Below are 22,235 nucleotides of genomic sequence, written 5' to 3' on the forward strand. Positions count from 1 at the left end.
CCTCTCCTGGTCTGCCCCACAGAGGACCTTAAGGTCCATGAATAACCATAGTTTAGAGGTCCCAGGCCCTAAAGAAGTCAGACTATCCTCCACCAGGGCCAGGGCCTTTTCAGTGATGGCTCCGACCTGGTGGAATGCTCTGTCCCATGAGACCAGGGCCCTTCAGGATTTAACCTCCTTCCGTTGGGCCTGTAAGACAGAGCTATTCCGCCTGGCCTTTAATTTGAATTCAGCCTGATCTTTTATTTCCCTTCCCTCCCGCTCCCCTTTTATGAAGATCACCCGCTCTGAGACCCCACAGCTAATTCTCCCCTGGCCTCCTCGCTGGCCCAAGTAGGATCAATTCAGCCAGCTAGCCCTGGGGATTATCTAATTGATTTTTGAATTTTATTGTTATTCATGTTTTTATACTGTATTTTATGCTGCTTTTATAATTAAGTGTTTTAAAGTGTTTTAAATTTGTTGTTAGCCGCCCTGAGTCCGGTTTTTGAACCGTGAAGGGTGGGGTATAAATAAAAATTTATTATTATTATGTATTTTACGCTGCAAGTGTCCCTATTTTCCAGGAACAGTCCCAGAATCACAGAAGCCACCCCAGTTTCTGATTTGATCACAGAATATCCCGGTTTCCTTTTTCCTCCCCTATACGTCTCGGAGAGCAATTAAAAGTGCTGTGAGGGTGTGTAGGTGCAAAACTGGAGTCCTGTTGATACTGAAAATAAAATTGTTGTGCCAAATGAAGGAAATGGTGAAGCTGGCAGGCAACTTCCTATGATTTTGCAGGGGAAAGGTCATCAATCCACTTTTGATTCCTTAATTGCAATGCTTCAGCAGCCAGCCATTTCTTAAGAAACACATGGCATGTTTATTCCAATGAAGCCTTACTGTCTACTCAAAAAGTAAGTCCCACTGTATTCCATGGAGCTTACTCCCAGGTAACTGGGTAAAGACTCTGCAGCTTACACGGCAATGCAAAGCATTTTTACACGGAACTAAGTCACACTGAGTTCATTAGGATTTCCTCTCTGGTATGTTCCTGATAATTCTCAAAGTTTCCATTGTTAATCATTATTCTTATTATCAGTGCTTTTTTCTGGGGGAACGCAGGGGTATGCATACCATTAAACATTTTGTGAATCTTTGTACTTTTGTCCATTTACTGTATTTATTTTTCCCGATTTGAACTATAAAATGGTGGTTTTCTTGTCATAATGACAGTACCCTTAAACATTTTTTTAAGGGGGGGGAAGCACTGATTATTATTTTTTTAAAAAAAGATATTTATTAGATTTTCAAAAATTATATAATCAAACACAATACAAACAATATAATCAAACACAATACAAAGAAACACAAACAAACAAAACAAAAAACAAATATAATTTCAAATCCTTATTTTCTTAAACCTTGCTTCACCGACTTCCTCATACCTCCCCTTTCTGCATTCCAATTTCAAATATTTAATTCAGCAAATCCTCACCCTTAATTTTATCTAATTGTTAAACTTTCTTTTCTTTTAACTTAAGCTTTACAGCTATAATCAACTTAATTTCTAAAGCCACATCATTTTAGCACTCATTAATTTTACAATGTTTCTTAAGATAGTTCTTAAATTTCTTCCAATCTTCTTCCGCCATCTCTTTTCCCTGGTCTCGGATTCTGCCAGTCATTTCTGCCAATCCCATGTAGTCTATCACCTTCATCTGCCATTCTTCCAAGGTGGGTAGATCTTGTGTCTTCCAATACTTTGCGATGAGTATTCTTGCTGCTGTTGTAGCATACATAAAGAATGTTCTGTCTTTCTTTTGCACCAATTGGTCGACAATGCCCAGGAGAAAGGCCTCTGGTTTCTTAAGGAAGGTATATTTAAATACAAAAGCACTGATTATTATTACCCACATTTGTCCCTGGCAGGGACACAAGACAGCTTACAGCTAAAATATTGTTTCATTCCATTTATCTGTGGAAGGTGTTGTACACGGTCCCTACCCTTGCATTTTTTTCTTTACAACAACCCTGTGAGGTTCAGCTGAGAGGTTGCAATTGGCTCAAGGTGTAGATGTGTATATGAGGTCTATTTGTGCAGAGTGATCCAACACAGGAGAAGCTTCCTGATACAGAATAGAATGTCCCTGTTCTCAGGGTCCTTCCAATCTTATGATTCTATGTTTTTCATTCACAATCAATTGGTGTGTCAATTTTATGAAATAAATAAATAGATCCTTTTTTTTTTTTTTTTTACATGAGCTTTCCAAGTTCTGGGTCCTCTTTGGGTACTTTCCCAGCAGTCCTGACGCAGATTTTTTTAACTGGAGCTGCCAGGAATAGAACTTACGACATTCTGCATGCGAAGCACATGTTCTAACACAGTCAGGAAGGGGGATTTTGTTTCAACTGGGAATTTTCATCCCTCGTCCCCTTCCTGCCAGGTCGGTTTGGAAGCAGGGAGAGGTCTGCAAACACTCGCCTTGACTTTCTTCCATCCTCACGCACAAGCAGAAAGGAAACACTCTCCTTTCCAGGGCTGTCAGGGGTTGCGGAAGCCAAGGGGCACGCTGCAGAAATCGAGGGATTGAAATAATAAACGCTTCCCACTTCAGAGAGGCCCATGTAAGCAACAGCTTGCCAGAGTGATGAAGCGGCTCTTAGGCGGCGTTCTGCAAAGATATGGGAATATAAATCTAACCCTGTCAATCAGCGCCGTCCTCCGTGTTTTCACCAGGCCATATTCAGCTCCCACCTTGTACAAGAGAGGTTGTCAGAGCGCTCTTGTTCTATTTATCTTCCTGACTTCGCCTCCCCTCGCTGCTTAAAGGACAGATTTGTTGTACATTGAATTCCTATTACCAGCTTGTCAACCTCTGGCAGATAAGGGTTTGGAAGAATCGTCCCCCGAGGGAAAAGGCTGTTCATTAACTGTCTGCTGGGGACTTTTGTGCATCTTTATCAGGACCTGCTTGCGTTGGCCCTTGACTTAATAAATAGCCGCGGAGCTGTCGATAGCAACTGGATTTCCTGACAGGCCAGAGGTAGTGGCAGATATGAAAATGATCAATCCGTCCTTCCAGCTGCTCTGTTATGTTGCCTTGCCAGATGCTTTCGCATCTCACCAGGAGCCTCCAATACTTCATGGGTGGGATCCAGCAATACCATATCATCCTACAGTGGGGGCCCTCAAGAAACAAGTGAAATGGACTTTTAATAATAAATTACACCCGGGAGGGGAGGAGTGGTGTTAAATGATAAATGAGATTTGTCAGGCAAAAAGAAATCAGCACCTGGTAGCTCATGCCACAGGTAGATGAACAGAGAGATCAAGCCTAATCCATCACACTTATTATTTTTGCATGGAAGGAGAGTGAACTAGTTCTCTACCGACTTCCAGGCAAACTTCCAGATAGCTTCATTAGACAGGAAACCTGCTGAGCTGTCAATCTGCCTGCCTTCCTCCGGCTGCTATTGACGCAGCTTTAAAGTGAGATGGATGCGGCGCAGAATTCGGACCTCGTTATGGTGCAACGGTTAAAAGTTCTCGGTGCATTTTATCCGTTTGCCAGCAAAACCCCTGACTTTATGATGGGCACCATGTTTTGTTGGGAGAAGGATCACTCTGCATGATGCTTTGAGCCCTGTCTGATTCTTGGGTTCCTGTATTGGTGGGGGGAGGGCAGGTTAGAAGATAGGAGAGCAAGCTTGCCCAACCAGTCCCTTTGTCTAGGCAATGGATTGTGGCTGGCTAGTTAAGCACCAGGATTGTTGTAGTTTAGTCGTGTCCAACTCTTCATGACCCCATGGACCAGAGCACACCAAGCACTCCTGTCTACCACTGCCTCCCGCAGTTTGGTCAAACTCATGCTGGTAGCTTCGAGAACACTGTCCAACCATCTCGTCCTCTGTCGTCCCCTTCTCCTTGTGCCCTCCATCTTTCCCAACATCAGGGACTTTTCCAGGGAGTCTTCTCTCCTCATGAGGTGGCCAAAGTAGTGGAGCCTCAGCTTCAGGATCTGTCCTTCCAGGGCTGATTTCCTTCAGAAGGTTTGATCTTCTTGCAGTCCATGGGACTCTCAAGAGTCTCCTCCAGCACCAGAATTCAAAAGCATCAATTATTCGGCGATCAGCCTTCTTTATGGTCCAGCTCTCACTTCCTTACATCACTACTGGGAAACATAGGCGCCGACTCCATGGGGCCTGAGGGGGCCCGAGCCCCCTCAAAAATTCGTTTGGGGGGCTCCGCCCCCCAATAATCTCAGGCGCCCCTCCAGCAGAGCGCCGCCGCCGCCCCTCCCCCAGCCCAAAATGCACAGGGTCGGGCTGCATGCCTCCTGCCCTCCCTCCCGAGCAAAAGCTCCACCCAATTTCCTTCGGAGCTGATTAATAGGCGCAGCACGCTCTCCCCTATTCGCTCACGAGGAGGCGGCGCCACTTTATCTGCATATTCATGAGCTTATTTATTATTCATGAGCTTTCCCGGGGCCCCCAATATTTTTTATAAGTCCGCGCCCCTGCTGGGAAAACAATAGCTTTTACTATACAGACCTTTGTTGGCAAGGTGATATCTCTGCTTTTTAAGATGCTGTCTAGGTTTGTCATTGCTTTTCTCCCAAGAAGCAGACGTCTTTTAATTTCATGACTGCTGTCACCATCTGCAATGATCATGGAGCCCAAGAAAGTAAAATCTCTCACTGCCTCCATTTCTTCCCCTTCTATTTGCCAGGAGCTGATGGGACCAGTGGCCATGATCTTCGTTTTTTTGACGTTGAGCTTCAGACCATATTTTGCGCTCTCCTCTTTCACCCTCATTAAAAGGTTCTTAAATTCCTCCTCACTTTCTGCCATCAAGGTTGTGTCATCTGCATATCTGAGGTTGTTGATATTTCTTCCGGCAATCATAATTCCGGCTTGGGATTCATCCAGCCCAGCCTTTCACATGGTGAATTCTGCATATAAGTTGAATAAGCAGGGAGACAATATACAGCCTTGTCGTACTCCTTTCCCAATTTTAAACCATATCCAGTTGTTCCATATCCAGTTCTAACTGTAGCTTCTTGTCCCACGTAGAGATTTCTCAGGAGACAGATGAGGTGATCAGGCACTCCCATTTCTTTAAGAACTTGCCATAGTTTGCTGTGGTCGACACAGTCAAAGGCTTTTGCATAGTCAATGAAGCAGAAGTAGATGTCTCTCTGGAACTCTCTAGGTTTCTCCATAAACAAGCACCAGGATTAGCATAACCAAAGAAGTTGGGTAGGCAGAAGGAAAATAGGGAGATAGGGGGTTGTTGTGAGCTGAGCTAGAAGCAGTCTGGTAGCTGCAGAGACAGAGGCATGTTTGCTTTGTGCCAGGGGTGATGGCAGGGACTGGGCAGAAGAGGAATGGTGGAGTCTGCCTTCCCAGCTTGACCCTTCCAGGGAGGAGGAAGAGGAAGACAGTTTACATTTACAACAGGGGTTTGAGGGAAGTCACAGCTCAGATGCAGATGAGGGGGGAAGTTGGGAAATCATGTGAGAGGAGAAAGAGGAAGCACCGGGGGGGGTGACAGCTGACGAACACACTGTCTTTAGAAGGCATTTCAGACCCCCCTCCAAGAACCCAGCGAGCCTTGAAAGTAGGAGAGCAAAGAGCTCAAAAACAGAGGGCACGTAACAGCACCTGTAGGAGAGACGATGAGATTGATGAATGAGAAAGTGGGAGAGATTCACTCGCACAACGCCATTATCCAAAAGGCTGGATTCTATAGCCTCTCTGTGTAAAGACTGAAATAAAAAAGGACGGTAAGAAACTTTTCCTTGTCTTTATACTTTCCTGGGCAACCAGCCTGGAGCCGCTGACAGCATCCTGACAGGCACCAACTTGAATAAAATATTGTGGGGGCCCAGGTAAGCCCCGCCTCGCACAATTGATCACATGACGCAGTGCACACACACCATTTGAATGGGAATGGCCATCAACTTTGTGGGGGGCCGGCCCTCTCAAATACTTTCTTGCTGTGAGCCCCTCCATCTTAGGCTCAGGTTGTAAATATGTGGAAATAAATCCATATATCCACCATCTCCCCTGACCTTCATTCCATGGAAACCAAACTTTTGGTAAGCACCTGGAACTCATGAAACCAGACAGAGGGCCTTCTCGGTAGTGGCACCCGCCCTGTGGAATGCCCTCCCTTCAGATATGAAGGAAATAAGCAGCTATCTTCTCTTTAAAAGACATCTGAAGGCAGCCCTGTGTAGGGAAGTTTTTAATATTTAATGCTGTATTGTTTTTAACACTTGATTGGAAGCCGCCCAGAGTGGCTGGGGAAACTCAGCCAGATGGGCGGGGTATAAACACTAAATTATTATTATTATTATTATTATTATTATTATTATTATTATTATTAAGTCTCTCACTGCTCAGAGATTGGGGTGGCATTTAGCAGTGCATAATGCGCAGACTGGGCACCAGCACCCAACAAATGGGGTGAATGTCAGGGGTCTGCCACTACTACCGTGTTGCTTCTAACTCACCTTGTCTCTATACTAAAACATCCCAAACGCAGCAACCGTTCCTCATAGAGGAAATAATCATCTTTGCTTTCCTCTCAGCTCACCCTCTTCCCATGATGCACTGGACTACTTGGAGCCCCTTTGTGGGGGGGAGTGTTGATTTAGCCAGATGAATCATGTAACGTAAAGCAAGAGCAATTATTTATCTCTGGATCAGAGCAGGCTTGCTCTTGGCCACCACCTGAATGGGAGGCTTCTCAGAAGACTGTTTATACTTCCCCGGACTCCTGGGAGGAAGGGCATTAACACAAACTAAACAAGATTTTCAATAGATGAGTGTTGGGAGACATAAACACATAAAAGAATAGCCATGCTTTGTCCAAAACGAACTCCCATCGTTCTCACCGAGATGGTGGGTTCTGACGCAAGGACCAAGACATTGCAAACTACCTTCCACTGGAAAGAAAGAAGAGGAAGGGGAAAACGGATGCTGAATGTACCAAACCCAGACATAACCCAAACACACCCTCAGTAGGGAAGAGTCGCAACCTAGATCTGGGGTCTTAGAAATGAGTACCCACCAGACGGGGGTCTCTTCCTGACCCTGCGTAGCTTCCTTAGATCTCTTGCTACCCCGAAAGCACCAGCCTGTGAAGTTCATCTCCGCACTGGAGTTAGAATAACAAAAGATGAGCTAAGTGCAACAGATGTCTAATTTTGTTTGGTGGGTCCTTTTCTTCCACCTTCAAAACGCCACACGAGTCCATTGTCATGCGAGGATCCCAACCAAATTTAAGCCTAAATCCATGCAGCTACTCTTTCATCCATCCATCATTTTCCCTTCTTATCCTGTCTCCCTCTCTTGTCTCTTCCAGTGTCAAAATTTAGGGTCCTGCGCTGTGGGTTAAACCACAGAGCCTAGGACTTGCCGATCAGAAGGTTGGTGGATCGAATCCCCATGAGGGGGTGAGCTCCCATTCCTCGGTCCCTGCTCCTGCCAACCTAGCAGTTCGAAAGCACGTCAAAGTGCAAGTAGATAAATAGGTACCGCTCCGGCGGGAAGGTAAACGGCATTTCCGTGCACTGCTCTGGTTCGCCAGAAGCGGCTTAGTCATGCTGGCCACATGACCTGGAAGCTGTACGCCGGCTCCCTCGGCCAATAAAGCAAGATGAGCACTGCAACCCTAAAGTCGGCCATGACCGGACCTAATGGTCAGGGATCCCTTTACCTTTACCTAATGGGCAGGGATAGGTCTAATGTTACTCTACATCAAGCTCTTACGCCAATCTTTTCTCTAAACCAGTGTTTCCCAAAGTGGGCGACACCACCCCTTGGGGGGCGCTGGGATGATCCAGTGGGGCAGTAGTAGCCTCGGGTGCAATTGGGGGAGGGCGTTGAATAAAAGTAAGGGGGCAGTGGAAGCATAAAGAAAGAAGAATTTTAAAAACAACCATTCATACAACGCCTCCCCTGGATCCAGCAGTCATGCTGGAGGTGGTGGGTTTTCCTGGGCTTGGCTGAACCCTTTTGGGTGAACCCAGGCCCAGGAAGTGGGTCTCAGCTTGCCTGTCTATTTCGACAATGGCAGGGGGACTGTGGCACCGCCCCTGACCCTTGAGCGGATTGGACTGAGCTGGCAGGATTTCTGGGGGGGGGCACTGAATAATCCCCCCCCCCCGAAAAGGTGGTGGTAGACCAAATAAGTCTGGGAACCTCTGCTCCAAACTGGAAAAAAAGCCCAAATTTTGCAGGGGCCCTTATTCTGATCCAACCAGGCTCCTGTAATATATTTCTGTTTTCTCTCTTTTTTTATAGTGACTGTGACAGTCGGAGGCAGACAGCATTTGCTTGGACTTTATGACACTGCAGGACAGGTAATCTACTACTACTAATAATAATAATTTTTTATTTATACCCTGCCCTTCCCGGTTCAAAAACCGGGCTCAGGGCGGCTAACAACATTTAAAATACTTTAAAATGCTTAATTACAAAAGCAGCATAAAATAACAGAATAAAAACATGAATAAAAATAACATTCAAAAATCAAAAATTAATTAAATAGTCCTCAGGGCTTGCTGACTGAATTGGTCCTACTTGGGCCAGTGAGGAGGCCAGGGGAGAATTAGCTGTGGGGTCTCAGAGTGAGTGATCTTCATAAAAGGGGAAGGGGAAGGAAGAGAAGGGAAATACAGTGGTGCCTAGCAAGACGAAAAGAATCCGTTCTGTGATTCTCTTCGTCTAGCGGTTTTTTCATCTTGCGAAGCAAGCCCATTGACGGATTAGCGCTATTAGTGGCTTTTAGCGGCTTTTAGCGGCTTATCGGCTTATCGGATCAGCTGATAAGCAGCTTAGTAGCTTAGGAAAAGGGGGGAAAGGGAAAAAACCCGCAGGAACTCGCAAGACATTTTCATCTTGCGAAGCAAGCCCATAGGAGATTCGTTTTGTGAAGCACCTCCAAAACGGAGAACTCTTTCTTCTAGTGAGTTTTCCGTCTTGCGAGGCATTCGTCTTGCGGGGCACCACTGTAAAAGATCAGGCTGAATTCAAATTAATGGCCAGGCGGAATAGCTCTGTCTTACAGGCCCGACGGAAGGGCCCTAGTCTCATGGGTCAGAGCATTCCACCAGGTCGGAGCCATCACTGAAAAGGCCCTGGCCCTGGTGGAGGATACTCTGACTTCCTTAGGGCCCGGGACTTCTAAACTATGGTTATTCATGGACCTTAAGGTCCTCTGCAGGGCAGACCAGGAGAGGCGGTCCTGTAGATACGAGGCCCCTAAGCCACAAAGGGCTTTAAAGGTCAAGACCAGTGTGTCATTTCTGCATGTTATGTCTATCTTTGATGCCACTGTTCTTCTCCTGAAGAAAATTTTGAGGTTCTTCTTTGTTCCTTAAGGCAGACAAAAATGTAAGCTTTTCATTTTTGGAAAATTGCACAAGAGTCAGTTCATACACACAGACACATGGTACAAAAAGCCTTGCAGCACTTTGAAGACTAACCAATTTATTATAACATACGTTTGATGATAAAAGACATCATAGGATTATGTTGCATTATATGATGTTCTAACTAATTTAGAGTTTGTATTGTGCATGTAATACAGTGGTACCTCGGGTTAAGTACTTAATTCGTTCTGGAGGTCCGTTCTTAACCTGAAACTGATCTTAACCTGAAGCACCACTTTAGCTAATGGGGCCTCCTGCTGCTGCCACCGTGACGCCAGAGCACGATTTCTGCTCTCATCCTGAAGCAAAGTTCTTAACCTGAAGCACTATTTCTCGGTTAGCGGAGTCTGTAACCTGAAGCGTATGTAACCTGAAGCGTATGTAACCCGAGGTACCACTGTATTCATTTAAGAAACTAAAATGATATTAGAAAAAGAAAGACTAACAAATTTATTACAGGTAGGGCTGCCATATTTCAAAAAGTGATAATCCAGGCACAAAAGTTGTTTAGATTTTTTTTGGCAGAGTTATTTAGCTTTTTTGGTAGGGGGGCAAAGTTGTTGAGCAAAATTTTTAAGGAAAGATGGGGAAAACGACACTGCTGACATGGGTTGCCGTTTGTCCGGATTTTCATGATGCCGATTTCCGCACTGCTGCCGACTGCAGTATTCCAGGTACGTCTGGGAAATCCCGGACGTAAGGCTGTCCTAGCGTGAGGTTTCATGGACTAGAGTCTGCTTCATCAGATGCCTGTAACTTATGTCACATTGAAGCTGAAACTCTATATGCACATAGGAAGTTGCCTAGTGCTGAGTCAGAACATTGATCCCTCTGGCTCAATATTGTCTACACTGACTGCCAGCAGCTTTCCAAAGTTTCAGGCAGGGGGCATTTTCCAGCCCTTCTTGCAGATGGCAGGGTTTGAACCTGGGACCTTCCACATGCCAAGCAAATGCCCTAAGACTGAGCTAGGGCCTCTGCCCCTTACTCTTACATATCTGAGAATAAGCCTTGTGAATTACTTCTCAGCAGACGTGCATAGGATTGCACAGTACAAAAGCCTATATTGGTTTTGCTGCAAAAAAGCTAAGCATGGCCACACCTCTGGAAATGATTATGCAACACTGCCAGCAGCTTGCCATGAAAACAGGGTCATAACCCCCCTGTCCCAACATTTCTCCAATGAAAATAAAAAGGTAAAGGGACCCCTGACCATTAGGTCCAGTCGTGGCCGACTCTGGGGTTGCGGCGCTCATCTCGCTTTACTGGCCAAGGGAGCCGGCATACAGCTTCCAGGTCGTGTGGCCAGCATGACTAAGCCGCTTCTGGCGAACCAGAGCAGCGCACGGAAACGCCATTTACCTTCCCGCCGGAGCAGTACCTATTTATCTACTTGCACTTTGACGTGCTTTCAAACTGCTAGGTTGGCAGGAGCAGGGACCAAGCAACAGGAGCTCACCCCGTCGTGGGATTCGAACCGCCAACCTTATGATTGGCAAGTTCTAGGCTCTGTGCTTTAACCCACAACGTCACCCGTGTCCCTCCAATGAAAATAGGGACATTCTGTTCCTTATCTCTGATGAAAATAAGGGAAAACGGGGTATTCCAGGGTCAAATCAGAAACCGAGGCAGCTTCGGTAAATCTGGGACTGTCCCTGGAAAATAGGGACACTTGGAGGGCCAGCAGGGGCCTCTGTCTCGCCTCCCCATCTCCCCTGGGATTTTGCCCTCGGCACAAGAGTCCAAGTGAATTACCCAACCTAGTGTCGTGACAGCCAATTATCTCAGAGTCAAGCGTTGATGTCGCATTCCATGTCTCCAGCTCTCTTTTCTGACATTCTTAATGGTGCCCCAAGCTTCACCTCTCCGAAGCAAATATTGTTTGGAAACTCAAAACGCTTTGTTGTGAACCTTCTTGCGAGAATCTAGTGCCATCTCGTGGTCACTCTAAGCTATCTGTTTTGCAGTTCACCACATCAAAAAGTGTACGGTAAAGAATCCCTGACAGATGGCCATCCAACTTACATTAATAATAATAATAATAATTCATTTAAAAAATTCCATTAGAAAATAAAGGAAAAGGAAAAGAACAAATAAAAAGAAAAATTAAAGAAAAATACTTGAAATTGTGATACAATATGGAATACAGAAGTAATACAGTTATTACAACGAATGAAAAATTACTAATTTGTATATTGCAAGCACTGTCATATTTTCTATCCATCGCTCAAAGAGGGCCATGGTTTTATCTTTCCAATGAATCAATATCAGTCTTTTGGCAGACAGTCAAACCCCACGGTTGGTATATGGTTTAAAATAATCTCACCGCCTGAGAATTTTACATTTCCCCCAAAGCAGGGCTTTTTCTAAGAGAACAAGGGAGGCATTCATGGCGAGTTCTAGATTAGAAAAATAGCACTGCCCCAAAGTAGTATTTATTTCAAACAGCTCTTGCCATAAGAAACTTCTTCCTAATGTTTAGTCAGCTGCCTGTTCCTGGCCCTGAAAGCTAATAAGAAAACACCTAGGCAACTCAATAAATTTTGACTTTATCGCGTGCACAAACGGTTGTGTGGATGCTTAGAATCAAAGAATTGGGAGGAATCAGAAAGGTCGTCTAAGTTTGCTGTTCCAAATAACCATTTCACTGCTGTTGTAATGCTGTCATTTCAATTCTTTTGCTGTCTGGCAGGAGGACTACAACCAGCTCAGGCCTCTCTCTTATCCCAACACGGACGTGTTTTTGATCTGTTTCTCCGTGGTGAACCCTGCCTCGTACCACAACGTCCAGGAGGAATGGGTGCCGGAACTGAAAGTCTGCATGCCCCATGTGCCTTATGTTCTGATAGGAACACAGGTAAAGGATGGCTGGGGAGTCTGCAAAACACTGGTCTCGGGTGTGTTCATGCTAACTCAGCCAACTGGAAAAGCTCAGTCGGTAGAGCATGAGGGTCGTCGGTTCGAATCCCATGTTGGGCAAAATATTCCTGCATTGCAGGGGGCTGGACTAGAGCCAGTATGGTGTAGTGGTTAAGAGCGGTGGCCTCATAATCTGGTGAACCGGATTCACTTCCCTGCTCCTCAACATGCAGCTGCTGGGTGACCTTGGGCTAGTCCATAGCTATCAACTTACAAATTTGAAAATAAGGGACCAGCAGCCTCAAAAATAAGGGATCAGCAGCCAAAGTAAGTGATTTTTCGGACACAGGTATGTTCAACTTCTGAGCTCCTCCAAGCCAAAGGCAGAAAGCCCAGCCAGCAGCCACACGAAGCCTCAAGCGGTGGTTCCCACAGTGCATCAACCCGGCAAAGGGGATGCAGCAAGGGAAACCACCGTCACCTCTCCGCTGGGAAGCGCTGAGCAAAGGCGAGTCCCAGGCAGTGCTGCCGATTTCATCTGCACAAGGCATGCAAGCTCCACCCCCCCAGTCGTTCTTAGACTCCTCATTGGGTGCGCAATGCAGCCAAGCAACACAGTTGGAGCCTCCATCCTCCCTGGCCAGCAGGGAGGGAGAGAGAGGAGCTGTTTCCTTTGAAACCTGGGAAATTTAAGGGACATCATCAGTAAAGGACAGCAGCGGGACACGGCGCTGGGATAAGGGAGTTTCCCGCCAAATAAGGGACGGTTGACAGCTATGGGCTAGTCATACTTCTCTGAAGTCTCTCAGCCTCACTCACCTCACAGAGTGTTTGTTGTGGGGGAGGAAGGGAAAGGAGAATGTTAGCCACTTTGAGACTCCTTCGGGTAGTGATAAAGCAGGATATCAAATCCAAATTATTATTATTATTATTATTACTACTACTACTATTACTATTACTATTATTCAGCTCTCTGATTCTACAATTGCAGCTGCCACATGATAGTCTCACTTTGTGACCATTACAACGCTCAAATAATGTGATGATGGACAGACAGATAGGACCTAGGCAGAAGGTTCCTGCTCAGTGAGGGATGCCATAGCTGTGAACAAGCCTTTTTTTTGGCGGGGGGACGACAACATCTTTATTGAAAGTTCAAAAATACATAACTATATGTGTGCCAAGAGACGCAAACAGAAAGGAGAAAATGAAAAAAAGAAGCAGAACCCGGGCAGAAGGGGAAACAAAGGGGGGAAGGGGGGAGCCCAAAGCTGTATATTTTACAAGGTTGTTAATTGTTCTTCACCAGATCTGAACCTATTTGTAAGAATGGATTCCAAATATCATTGAATTTGTCCATAGCAAGTCTGCATTTATATGCAAGTTGTTCATATGTTGCGAGCTTGTATGTACAGTGGTACCTCGGGTTAAGAACTTAATTCGTTCCGGAGGTCTGTTCTTAACCTGAAACTGTTCTTAACCTGAAGCGCCACTTTAGCTAATGGGGCCTCCCGCTGCCGCCACGCGATTTCTGTTCTCATCCTGAAGCAAAGTTCTTAACCCGAGGTACTATTTCTGGGTTAGCAAAGTCTGTAACCTGAAGTGTATGTAACCTGAGGTACCACTGCATAAGTCTTCAATGCACTCATAGAAGGGAGCCACATTTTTATTATTCCAATTCATCAGTGTCAGAGCTGCTTCCAGATCCTAGCTCACAGAGGATCACGCTAGCCAGCGTTCACTTTATAAAAGTCTTTATTGAGTTACAGTTTCCATTTTCAAGCTGCAGCGTGCAGCCCTACGTCTTAGAAGCTAGACCGGCGAAGCTCCGTCTGAGTCCCCGCCTCTTGTACACCAACTTAATACTCTAGCCTTACTCCACCACTTCCGCCTTTCCTTCCTTCTCTGGGTCCCTCTGCCCCCCGTGGTCTCTTCCTTCCTGGACTCTTCCGACGCCGACCCCCCGGACCCTTCTCCCTCTTTGCGGCGGGCTTTAGGACCTGGCTCCCTTTCCGGGCTGCTTACTGTGCCGCCTTCCTGCGCATTTGAACTTGGCGCGCGCGCCCAACTTCTCACCTTCCTCTTGACCGTTTCCTCACTCCCCGACGGAGGTGTGGCCAATCCTGACTCAAGCCCTCCCACCTGTGGCGAGTCGCCTGATCCCGATACCTGGGACCCTTCCTCCCTACTGCATTCTGGTGGGGAAGTTGGCCCCGATTTCCAACTGCTGCTCTCTGAGTCCCCTCTGGTCCCTTCTTCCTGGGGTGTCCCCCTAGGCTCCCCCCTTGCTCTGGCCACTGGCGCTCCTTTCTGTGAATCTTCCGATTCACTGGAAAGACTCGGAGATCTCGGGTCGTCGTCATCACTCATCTTTCCTTCGGACTCCTCCCCCTCGCTCTCTGTTTCCTCCCTTGCCCTCGCCTCTGCTCCTGAACCCCTGACAATCAGTATCAGTCTTTTTGCCATGGTAAGGGCACAGAGAGTCCACTCCTATTGTCCTTTTGTAAGGTTCCATGTGCTGGGTATATAATTCAAGAGGATATTTTGCTCTGTAAATGTAAGGTTGCTCCGTGCAGTTCTGTTGATAGTTTCAGTTACCTTCTGCCAAAACATCTTTCAATATAGGACAATGAAAAAACACTTTTTAAGAGAAGCATTATCTCTGTTGCATCTCCAACAGTTAGAGACCTTAGATAGCCCTTTTTTCTTTTCTTTTTTGAACAAGCCTTAAACTCTACATCTGCTTTAAACTCCTAGATTGACCTACGAGATGATCCAAAAACCTTGACTCGACTGCTCTACATGAAGGAGAAGCCCCTGTCTTACGAACACGGCATCAAACTGGCTAAAGAGGTACTGTTGCTCCCATTAAACCCAAGAGCCAAGACGCCGCATGCAAGGGCATGAAAATCATGCATATCTTGACTGATTGAGCCAGGATTTGATCAGGCAAACTAGATCTACACCTGATTTGGGCCCTGCACCTTCCTTGTAAACTAAGCCAGGCTCGTTGTTGTTGTTGTATATACAGTATGTATGTATTTTCCGTATTTTTCACTCCATGAGACGCACCTGACCATAAGACACACCTAGTTTTTAGAGGAGGAAAACATGGGGGGGAAATATTCTGAATGAAGGGGAGCCATGGCTCCCGTCCGTCTGTCCTCTGCGGCTCACTTTAAAGCAGCAAAGCGGACAGGAGCCGCTTACACGTCCCTCCTCCACACAGCATTCGCTTCATAAAATGCACAGACATTTCCCCTTACTTTTTAGGAGGAAAAAAGTGTGTCTTATGGAGCGAAAAAATACAGTTTTTTCCCCCAGTGCAGGACTCAAGGCAGCTCACACAGATAAAACAGAGCCATCTAAAAACCTAGAAAAGACTATCGTTTCAATACAAGTTCTTCATAAGTGCCTATACATGCAGATTTTACTTCCACTCTATCCTTATGAGAAGTCCACGGAAAAGGGAAAATGATGTTTGATGGCTTTAGGTCAAATAGAACCTCCATGTCCATGGATAGCCTACCTGTGAATACCCATTGCTGGGGAGCAATGGCAGAATATAGATATTTGTCTTCATGCTCTGCTTGGAGGCTACTCCTAGAGGCACCTAGTTTGGCAGCCATGGGATACAGGATGTTGGGCTAGGATGCAAGCTAAAGGATAGATAGATAGATAGATAGATAGATAGATAGATAGATAGATAGAGATAGATAGATAGATAGATAGATAGATAGATAGATAGATAGATAGATGATAGATAGATAGATATAGATAGATAGATAGATGATAGATAGATAGATAGATAGATAGATAGATAGATAGATAGATAGATAGATAGATGATAGATAGATAGATAGATGATAGATAGATAGATTAGATAGATAGATGGAATTATATGCTCTTATATGCCCCAGCCACTCTGGGAGGCTTCCAGCAAATCATAAAACAACAGTAAAACATCTTAGATAGCTTTAGACAAATTCTTGGAGGAAGACAGAGGACTCTTGTTTCGGCCAAGATAGTCAAATGGAACCTCCTTGCCTGGGGGCACTCTACCTTTCAATACCCAGAGCAGGGTCAGCAACCTTTTACAGCCATGGGTCGGTCCACCATCCCTCAGACCATGTGGTGGGCCGGACTATTTTTTTTGGGGGGGTGAACCTATGCCCCTATGCCCCACAAATAACCCAGAGATGCATTTTAAATAAAAGCACGCATTCTACTCATGTAAAAACACGCTGATTCCCAGACCGTCCATGGGCCGGATTGACAAGGCAATTGGGCCACATCCGGCCCACGGGCCTTAGGTTGCTTACACCTGACCCAGAGTTTATTTTCTTTTTTCTTTTTTATATAATTTTTTATTAATTTTTTAACATATCATTTTCAACAATAATTAAACATACTTTTATATCTTATACAATTTTTTGACTTCCATCAATCACATCTGAAAATTTTCCAATCTGTTCACTTAATTCACATTTCTTACTTTCACTATTGCATTTAAATTTCATAACTAATATCTCTACTCTTTCTCTGCTTTGCAATATTTCATATATTTCTCCTTGCAAAACTTCTTGCAGTCCTACTAGCGCAATTTGTTGATTACACTTGCTCTTCAAATAGCTCATATATTTCTTCCAATCTTCTGTAAATCTCTGGTCCCGCAGGTTTCGAATCCTTCCTGTCATTTTATCCAATTCTGCGTAGTCCATTAATTTCGTCTGCCGTTCTTCTTTCGTCGGAATTTCTTCTTGCTTCTATTTCTGGGCTAACAATACTCTTGCCGCTGTTGTTGCATATAAAAATAATTTAACATCTTGTCTATTAATGTCCTCACCTATAATACCGAGTAAAAATGATTCTGGGGTTTTTTTTATGACCCAGACGTTATTTTCTTGCCACCGTCGCTCAGGCCTGTTTGTCTCTCTATTTTTTATTCGTTCTAGATCGGCGCCCAGTGCTACCTGGAGTGCTCAGCCTTGACTCAGAAAGGCCTGAAGGCCGTCTTTGACGAAGCGATACTCACCATATTCAATCCCAAGAAGAAGAAGAAACCATGCTCTGAGTGCGGCAGCTGCTGTCGAGTTGTATGACGATGACCAGAATATCGGAATGGGGATGGGCTGGTGTTTGGCCAGAGTCTTCCCATCCCATAATTCCACACCTGCACAAAAGATCGAAGGACATGACCGGGAAGGAGGCATCTTCAAAGGGAGATCTTCCCCATCTGTGATTCCTCCTAAGTTTGCGCCTTGTCATATCTTACCTGCTTTTTTCTAACCGCTACAGAGCTGTAGATACAAGCAGATGGTCCATATCGTAGTCACTTTTCCTCAGGCAAAGCTAGCTGATAAAGTAAAGCAGCTGAGAGAACTCTTCCTGCGGTGTCAGGATCCGGAAAAAAACGTGAAAAGATCTCCAAGGATCCTGCAGCAGAACTGAGAGAATCTCTAGATTCAGTAATTTGTAGCCTTCAGCAACAACGAATGAATTGATTTGCTCCAGTATGAATATTCAATCATGACCGAGCCTCAAAAGCTAAATCAGGCAGGCAAATAACTGTTTCAGAGTTGACCGTGGTTAAGATATTGATGCAACATTAGAGATCCTGTTTTAATCTGCTTTTTTATGAATATTCCCCGTTTAGAAAAGAGCCTCATTTCTTGGGGAGGAGGGAAATGATGTGGTATCAAACTGACATTTACTGTATTTTGTCTCCCTTTTTATATACAGTGGTGCCCCGCAATACGAATGCCTCGCAAGACGAAAAACTCGCTAGACGAAAGGGTTTTGCGGTTTTTGAGCTGCTTCGCAAGATAAATTTCCCTATGGGCTTGCTTCGCAAGACGAAAACGTCTTGCAAGTTTTTTTCCTTTTTCTTAACACCGTTAATACAGTTGCGACTTGACTTCGAGGAGCAACTCATAGAACGCAGCGTGGTAGCCTTTTTTGAGGTTTTTGAAGACTTTGGTGATTTTTGAAGCTTTTCCAAAACTTTCCCGACACCGTGCTTTGCAAGATGAAAAATTCGCTAGACGGAAAAACTCGCGGAACGAATTAATTTCGTCTTGCGAGGCACCACTGTATTGAGCATTATCCAACTAGAGAGCCATCAAAATGTATTGTCATTTTACCCTTGGACATCTGGGATTTTATTTTATTTTTTACTAAATTGAGTACCACACAACCGAATTTTCTTGCTTGTAAATGGCTATAGCCGGGGTCTGGAAGGAGCTACATGTATATTCTGAATGCAGATCTAGTTTCCTCTTCACCCAGTTGTTCTCGCTGTTGTTTTAAGATGTAGGATCCCAGAGCTGCCGGGTTGGAAGGGACCCCAGGGGTCATCTATTCCAACCCCCTGCAATGCAGGAAATTCTGGGAAATTCTAAACTGCTCATTGAACAACCTCCGAAAGGATATCGTAAAGTTGAGGAAGGTTCAGAAAATGGTAATGGAAATGATAAATGGGATGACCAGCTCCCCTATGAGGAAAGGTTATAGCATTTGCTGTTCGTTTGTTTTTTGGTTTAGAGAAAAGGTGAGTGAGAAGCAACACAATAGAAATGTATAAAATCATAAAGTGGGTCCAGAAAGTGTTTTTCTCCCCCTTTCTCCTATCACAATGAAGATGGCTCTTGGAAGATTCAGGACAGGTAAAAGAAAGTCCTTCATCACACAGCGCCTGCAGGCAGTGTGGTGCAGTGGTTAGAGTGTTGGACTAGGACCTGGGAGGCCAGGGTTCAAATGCCCCCTCAGCCGTGAAGCTCACAGGGTGGCCTTGGGCTGGTCACTGTCTTTCAACCTAACCGACCTCACAGGGCTGTTGTGAGTATAAGATGTGGGGAGACCAAGCAGGTTTGCCACGTTGAGCTCCTAATAAATAATAATAATAATAATAATAATAATAATAATAATAATAATAATAATAATAATTTATTATTTATACCCCGCCCATCTGGCTGGGTTTCCCCAGCCACTCTGGGCGGCTTCCAACAGAACACCAAAATACAATAACCTATTAAACATTAAACGCTTCCCTAAACAGAGCTGCCTTCAGATGTCTTCTAAAAGTCTGGTAGTTTTTTCTCTCTTTGACATCTGATGGGAGGGCGTTCCACAGGGCGTGTGCCACTACCGAGAAGGCCCTCTGCCTGGTTCTCTGTAACTTGGCTTCTCGCAATGAGGGAACCGCCAGAAGGCCCTCGGCGCTGGACCTCAGTGTCTGGGCAGAATGATGGGGGTGGAGACGCTCCTTCAGGTATACTGGACCGAGGCCATTTAGGGCTTTATAGGTTAGGGCTTGGAAGAAAGGTGGGATGGAGACGTAATAACACATGATAACAATCAAATAGTTAAGCTATGGAATTCATGCCGGCTGTGTGTCGTGATGGCTACCGACTTTGTTGGTTTTAAAAGGGGATTAGATAAATATCAATGGGAGCCAGTGTGGTGTAGTGGTTAAGAGCGGTAGTCTTGTAATCTGGGGAACCGGGTTCGCTTCCCTGCTCCTCCACATGCAGCTGCTGGGTGACCTTGGGCCAGTCACACTTCTCTGAAGTCTCTCAGCCCCACTCACCTCACAGAGTGTTTGTTGTGGGGGAAGAAGGGAAAGGAGAATGTTTGCCGCTTTGAGACTCCTTAGGGGAGTGATAAAGCGGGATATCAAATCCATACTCTTCTTCTAGCACAATGGCTGTCTTCTGCCTCCACAGTTCTGAATACTAGTTGCCAGAAACCATGGAGAGGGTGCTCTTGGGCCCTGCTTGCGCATGTTTTCCATGGGTATCTGGTTGGCCATGTTGAGAACAGGACGCTGGACTCAATGGGCTTTTAAAAATCTGCCCTGACTCTTCCAACTTTCAGCGTCCTTGGATTTGCACAACTTCTGGTTATGAGAAAGGGAGAAACGCTTTTCTCTACCCATTCTCATACCCTCCAACATTTCTCTGATGAAAATAGGGACGCCCTAAGGAAAAGCGGGGCATCCCAGGATAAGAAACCGGGATGGGCTTCTGTAAATCCGGGGCTGTCCCTGGAAAATAAGGACACTTGGAAATGGCTGCAGTCTCTCCAGGCCTTGCGTAATTTAAACATTTCTATCGTGCCACCCCTTACAGTACTTGCCCTTTCTCTAAACTAAAAGTCTCAAATGTTTTTCATTCTAGTTTCCACGCAGCTACAAAGCAACCGAGAACTGCCTAGGACAACCCAGTGCCTTAAGGCTACCATAGGTGCCTTATTTAATGTGTTCCACAAATCATTTAAATGCAATTGGAAAGAGCAGCCTTCGGAAGGTTGTGGCGATTTTTTCCCCTCGCCTTATTTTGCTAAATGAGCGCAGATAGCTTACCTGTGGAAAAATTTTGCATGGGTCATCGTTGTTGGAGTTTGGTATATATGGCAAGCTGGGGAGCCGAAATAAATAGTCTGCTAAAACTGCTGGCTGAAAGAACTAAGGAAAGATAAGATTTCTTACTCCTGGTAGCAGTAAAGGGACCCCTGACCGTTAGGTCCAGTCGTGGCCGACTCTGGGGTTGCGGCGCTCATCTTGCTTTATTGGCCAAGGGAGCTGGCGTACAGCTTCAGGGTCATGTGGCCAGCATGACTAAGCCATTTCTGGCAAACCAGAGCAGCGCATGGAAACGCCATTTACCTTCCTGCCGGAGTGATACCTATTTATATACTTGCACTTTGAGTTGCTTTCGAACTGCTAGGTGGGCAGGAGCAGGGACCGAGCAATGGGAGCTCACCCCATCGCGGGGATTCGAACCGCCGACCTTCTGATCGGCAAGTCCTAGGCTCTGTGGTTTAACCCACAGCGCCACCCGCGTCCCAAAGCCGTTATGAGTACCAAGCTATTATACGTGGCCATGATGGAGTTCAGTGCTAACATGAAGCAGGTCCAATGCTAACATGAAGCAGGAAGGAAGTAAAGCCTTTGAGAAAAACAATCTGCAGGTAAGTTACTCAAGAAGGTGTCAGCAAGGAAAGAAGAGTTGCCTTTTTGTCTGTCTCCCCCCACACTGGCTCAAGTGTCTTCCTGGAAGTTGCTTTACTCCCAGCAATCATGTGGGGGTTAATGGTGCCTTCAATAAAAATGCTTTTGTTTCTTTAAAAAAGGAGAGAGGAGGACTTGTGTACACTAAGCACCCGCTCATTCACAGTGACCAATCACCGTTGCATGCCAAAGTTGTGTCGTGTAAAAACAACAGAGTCTCGTTGCACCTTGAAGACTTTAACCACATGTTTTGCAGTACTTCAAGGATTAGTCTTGTCACAAGGGGATTTTCCCCCTCCTCACATGCCCCCCCACCATCCCCAAAACTGAGACAGCTTTCTCTCCCTTCCCCCTCTTTTACGCTTGCTGTTCTTTTTTATATTCTGGTTAAAGTAGATTAAATTTATTTTCACTTGGAGTACAATTTGGATTTCTTTCAGACTTATTTTCACAGTATAGTTTACAGTTTAACAATTGCCTTGAGGTACAGCCCCTTCACAGTCCCTCACGTTTTTTGATGATTTTTCGTGGTAGCTGCTTTCCCCTTTACATACATCCTTGGGTTTTTTTACTTGTTCCAGGGATGCAGTCAGTGTTTTTAATTCTTTATTGTTAAGTTGTGGGTGAACATATCAGATGACACAGCGATTCTTTAAACGGCTCTTGTTTATTCACAGGCCAGAACAGAACTGAACTGAAGGGTTCAGCCAGCCTGCTTATATAGAGCTCCACTACAACGCAACAGTAACCATTTTCTGTAACTATCCAATCACTGAACGTCACTTTCAATCCCTTATTTGCATAACTATCTACAGTATCCCCCTGCTGGCCCAGGGTGAGAACTTCAGTACATAACATTTATATTTGCGGAGTAGACCAGCGCTGGTCGCTCAGGTTTCAAGGCGCTTGCAAGCAAGAGTATTTTTTCCCAGAGCGCT

General features: G+C 45.3%; 1 protein-coding gene across 1 annotated transcript in view; it reads left to right on the forward strand.

Annotated features, from left to right (window-relative positions):
* RHOJ (ras homolog family member J) overlaps window positions 1-18,436 on the forward strand; it is a 62,010-nt gene extending 43,574 nt beyond the window's left edge. The window contains exons 2-6 of the mRNA XM_082219957.1: window positions 8,299-8,357; window positions 12,121-12,285; window positions 15,045-15,140; window positions 17,243-18,031; window positions 18,388-18,436. Coding sequence (XP_082076083.1) covers window positions 8,299-8,357; window positions 12,121-12,285; window positions 15,045-15,140; window positions 17,243-17,389 — 467 coding nt within the window. The 3' untranslated portion in view covers window positions 17,390-18,031; window positions 18,388-18,436. The remainder of the gene's footprint in view (window positions 1-8,298; window positions 8,358-12,120; window positions 12,286-15,044; window positions 15,141-17,242; window positions 18,032-18,387) is intronic.
* Window positions 18,437-22,235: the final 3,799 nt, after the last annotated feature.

The sequence above is a fragment of the Podarcis vaucheri genome (genome assembly GCF_965113315.1).
Source record: "Podarcis vaucheri genome assembly, chromosome: 1".
Classification (NCBI taxonomy): domain Eukaryota; kingdom Metazoa; phylum Chordata; class Lepidosauria; order Squamata; family Lacertidae; genus Podarcis; species Podarcis vaucheri.